The sequence below is a fragment of the Pinus tabuliformis genome, chromosome 2_1, assembly GCF_031772625.1.
Source record: "Pinus tabuliformis cultivar Carrire ecotype Pingquan chromosome 2_1, CPIR1, whole genome shotgun sequence".
In the NCBI taxonomy this organism is placed as follows: domain Eukaryota; kingdom Viridiplantae; phylum Streptophyta; class Pinopsida; order Pinales; family Pinaceae; genus Pinus; species Pinus tabuliformis.
Window position 1 is genome coordinate 553,830,383 of NC_142299.1, and position 4,380 is coordinate 553,834,762.

Consider the following 4,380-nt stretch of genomic DNA (forward strand, 5'->3'; position numbering starts at 1 on the left):
AAGAAAGTCACATTAATTTTATATTAGGAATTGAACAAATTGCATATGTCTCTTTTTATTATTCTTATTAATAAATAACTCATTTTTTCTTTATTTCAACTATTTATTTTCTTTATACAATTAAATAATTTACCTAAATCTTATATTGAAATATCTATGTGAAGTATACTAATTGTATATCTTCCACACTCAATGAAATATGTTTACGACTTTTTTGAGCTGTAATGTCAATAATAAATAATAAATGGAGCTAGCATAGTGAGAATAAGATTATTAATATCTCTTATTATTATAATTAACCAAATTGATATATTCACTTTTATTTTTAATTATAGTTGGTATTTTCTTATTTAAAAAATATTATTATAGTTGGTATTTTCTTATTTAAAAAATATTTTATTTTTCTTCTAAAAGGTACATGTGTCAACTCGATACACATAATGTGTTTGTGAGCGTACTATTATTATTTTTTACTCTTAATTACTTTTATCCTTTTCAAGTTTGATATAAAGTTATATTATTTTTTACTCTTAATTACTTTTATCCTTTTCAAGTTTGATATAAAGTTATATTATTTCACATGAACATTGAAATACTTTATTTATGTTTAAGAGCAAGAATGAAATATTCTTACACACCTTATCTTCTAAGTAGTAATAATGCATTTAATTAAAATTAACTCCTAACTATATATATATATATATTTTGTTTATAGTGAACATTTAAAAAAAATAAATTTTGTTTAAAAACACTCAACTAAAAAGTTTAACATTAAACACATTTACCTTATTAACTTTCTAAAAGATGGGAAAAAATATTATAGAAATTTAATATTAAATTTATTTATTTATTTTCAAATATTAAAAACCTTTTCATAGAATTTCTAAAATAATTATTAACCTATTAATAATACTTAAATTTATAAATAATATTAAACATGAGTGGGCCAAAGTTTGGGAAGGGAATCTGCCGCAATCTGGATAAGGGAATCTGCGGCAATCTGGATAAGGGTTATCCCAAACAGGAAAAAAGACAACAATATCCTAAATTATAAAATACCATACCCAAAACAGGAAAAAAGACAACAATATCCTAAATTATAAAATACCATACCCAAAAATAGAAACGGGACTGAAAAACAACGCAGCAGGTAAAAAAAAGCTAAAACAATATCAATCATAAATTATAAAATAATAATACCGACTTAAAAGATTGGTTTAATGAAATATCAATCATAAATCATAAAATAATAATACCGACTTAAAAGATTGGTTTAATGACTAGTAATTAAAAGATTGGTTAAACTTAAATTTGAAGGCAACAGTCCAAAAACCCAAGCATAAAACTCAGGAATGAGCGCGGCTTAATGAATGAATGAAGAATGCGAGGGATCGGTGGTGATTGTGATGAATGGAGAATGAGAGGAAGAAATTGAAATAGGAAGAGGAGGTGATGGTAATTTTTGCAATACAGTGCGCAAACAACAGCAGGGTGAGCTCGAGCTCGAATGGATTAAAGGTAATTTTTCTGTTCCTTTTAATTTGTTTGTCGTTTTCTCTGTTTGGTTAACCAGGGAGGGAAAGGCTATTTTTATGTAACCTCACAAATCATCTTCTCTGTTCAATCTACAGGTTAATCATCAATCATGGGTGTTCTTTCTCTCTCAAGCACTGTGTCTGTCTGTCTGTCTTATGGAGCGCTCCATAAATGTTATGTTCTGTTCTGTGTTGTACGCATCAATGTCCTGTGTAGTGTTGTGGTTGAGTCTTGTGTAAATGTTTGTGGTTTTTTGTGTCTGTTAATTGAGAGAGAAAGTTCATGCAGAGGAGAATATGCACTGGTGGCAAATAATGGAATGCATCCAGAGTGAGTTAGTACTCATGGCAATGTTTTCTTGAACTATTTTTAAATTCACTCGGCCAGGCCCTTCTTTATGTTTATTTTTCTCACGGGTTGGAATTTTATATACAGGAGTTGCTGGAGTAGCGTTCCCGGTGCTTTGGGAGCAGAGAATGAGGATTTGCCAGCGCCCATCAGTTTGCAGAGTTTCAATCGAAAATGAAAATTTCCTAAGAAGCCAGGTTAGTATGCTAAAATATCTCACCCCATTTGTGGTCATCTTTCCTTGAGATTTCTATTTGTGAATATTTTTCCATTTCCATTTAGAAAATCTACCTACCCAGGGAGTGCATCTCTGTCATCCCTTCTATATGGAATTTCAGTTAGGATTTGTGGCGGTCAAATTATTTTGTTCTTTCTTCAAGCCAGAACCGTTTGAATTTAATACCCTGAACTTTCTGTTACACCTCCTAGTACAACTCCTGTTCTTCATCGATAATCATCACCTCTTCATCGATGTGTAATTTCCAAGTCCTCATGGATGTGTTGAAAGCGGATCATATAACTGGTTAGTAGTCAATGAATTGTAGTCTGGTGAAATTCCTTTTGATGCAGGCGTTAGTACTCTGGTCTTATTATTGTTATTATTTATGATGCATCTCAACCCTAGGTTGCCTTATCAAAATCTATGTTAACATTTTGGAATAATTGCCAGAAATTGTGTGGTAATTTCCTCTCTACTTAGCCCGAGTACATAATACAAGTTACGTTGCGATCGGTAAAAAATCACAGCCCAACATCTCAACTCTTATATAAATTCTATAGGGTTATTTGGAATGGTAAACCGTTCTCGGGTTTCCAACAGGGAGTGGCGCGGCCTCTAAAACTTCTTCCCGTTGCACGAATTTTCATTGCATAGGTAAACGTGTTGTAAGTTTCTAGAGTCAGTCACTGCCACTGCATCTGCTTCTAACCAGGCTGTTTACATTTATAACAACTCCATAGGCGAATAGGGGTTTTGTCTGTCAGTTGTACTTTATTTAACCCGATAGGTCTGTCTATGTTCTAGAATTTTAATTTATTTATCCAAGCTGCTTACATGTATAACAACTCCATAGGCAAATAGGGGTCTCGTCTGTCAGTTGTACTTTATTTAACCCGATAGGCCTGTCTATATTCTAGAATTAAAAATTTATTTATCCAGGCTTCTTACACTTATAACAACTCCATAGGCGAATAGGAGTCTCGTCTGTCATCTCTCTGCTGGTTATGGTTATGAGACGAACCCTTTTGGATTGCGCATGCGCACTCACAGAGTGTCATGATGATGGAATAAAACAATCATATAACTTTGACAACCATCTCCTAAAAAATGGGTCACGTTGCAACTCTCACATAATCATTTTATTTTTTATACCTTAAAAGTTTTTTTATTTAAATTTCCAATGTTTACTCACAGAAATATATTTTTGCTTCAAGATGTTTTTTTTTTCCATGATTTTTTATTAAATTTCTGACGGAGAGAAATATATTTACCAAGAACCTGCATTGTCCATTTAGAATTTCTAAAATAAACATCTACCACATTATTCATTATTTTATTTTATATTTTAATTTGAAAAATATATATAAAATTTAATTGTTGAAAATTTTATTTACTAAATGAAATTTTACTGATTTTATTAATAAAAGTATGTTATTGTTCTATTGAAGTTAAAAGTTACCAAATGTGCTTTTTTAATTTACTTTTAATATGTAATAGTTAGATTTAATTGTTATTATGTTAAATTTATAAATTATGTCATATTTGTATCACTTTATATTATTAATATTATATTCATATTTTTTCTTAATATTTTTCATATGCATTATAGGTTTATGGTGTTATATATATATATATATATATATATATAAACAATGGATTTTTTTTTTTATGAATTGTACATTTAATTATGTTACAAGTTGTTAGGAAAGATTTGTATACTAACAATATCATTTCAATGCTGTATGTTGCAGAAAATTTATCAATACCAAACTTGCTCGAGGGTGGGTGGAAGACATTATCTATTTTTATGTTTTGTAATGTTGTAATTAGAAAAAAATATATATATTTTGTTTAGATGGGCCCATCAAAGAATATACATGAACACAAACTATCATTAATAAAATGAGTAGACCTTTTTTTGTGTTGGAGGGGAATTCAACCCCTCCAAAAGGCTCTTAGGAAGGTTAAGTGGTAACCCTCCTTTGAGTTGTGTTCCTTGTGCTCATGGTATGATTTTCATGATCTTTATTTTATAGTAACTCCAATATGCACAAACACAAACACATCCTTTTATTATAATAATAATTTATAAACATGTTTTAAACATCTTCCCAACATACACATAAATAGCAAAATCACTTTTATTCTTATATCTCATTTAACATTTTTTTCAATGTTTTAAACATCTTTCCCACATACACACAAATACTAAAGTCACTCTTATTTCACATAAAGTACTTAACATTTTTTCAACATTTTAAACAACTTCCACACAT

At 29.7% G+C, this 4,380-nt stretch overlaps 1 protein-coding gene across 1 annotated transcript; it reads left to right on the plus strand.

The window, feature by feature from the left end:
* The first annotated feature begins 1,385 nt into the window (after nt 1-1,385).
* LOC149201570 (uncharacterized) lies at nt 1,386-3,958 on the plus strand. The gene is made up of 4 exons (XM_089399774.1): nt 1,386-1,518; nt 1,632-1,866; nt 1,972-2,081; nt 3,856-3,958. Exons 2-3 carry the CDS (start codon nt 1,646-1,648, stop codon nt 2,060-2,062), a joined length of 312 nt encoding a protein of 103 aa, XP_089255900.1. The 5' UTR covers nt 1,386-1,518; nt 1,632-1,645; the 3' UTR covers nt 2,063-2,081; nt 3,856-3,958.
* The last annotated feature ends 422 nt before the right edge of the window (nt 3,959-4,380 follow it).

Excerpts from the sequence above, each read along its gene's own strand:
- LOC149201570 (XM_089399774.1), top strand. The coding sequence starts at position 1,646 with ATGGGTGTTCTTTCTCTCTCAAGCACTGTGTCTGTCTGTCTGTCTTAT. Across the intron at positions 1,867-1,971 it reads AATAATGGAATGCATCCAGA|GAGTTGCTGGAGTAGCGTTC; the intron begins GTGAGTTAGTAC and ends TTTTATATACAG.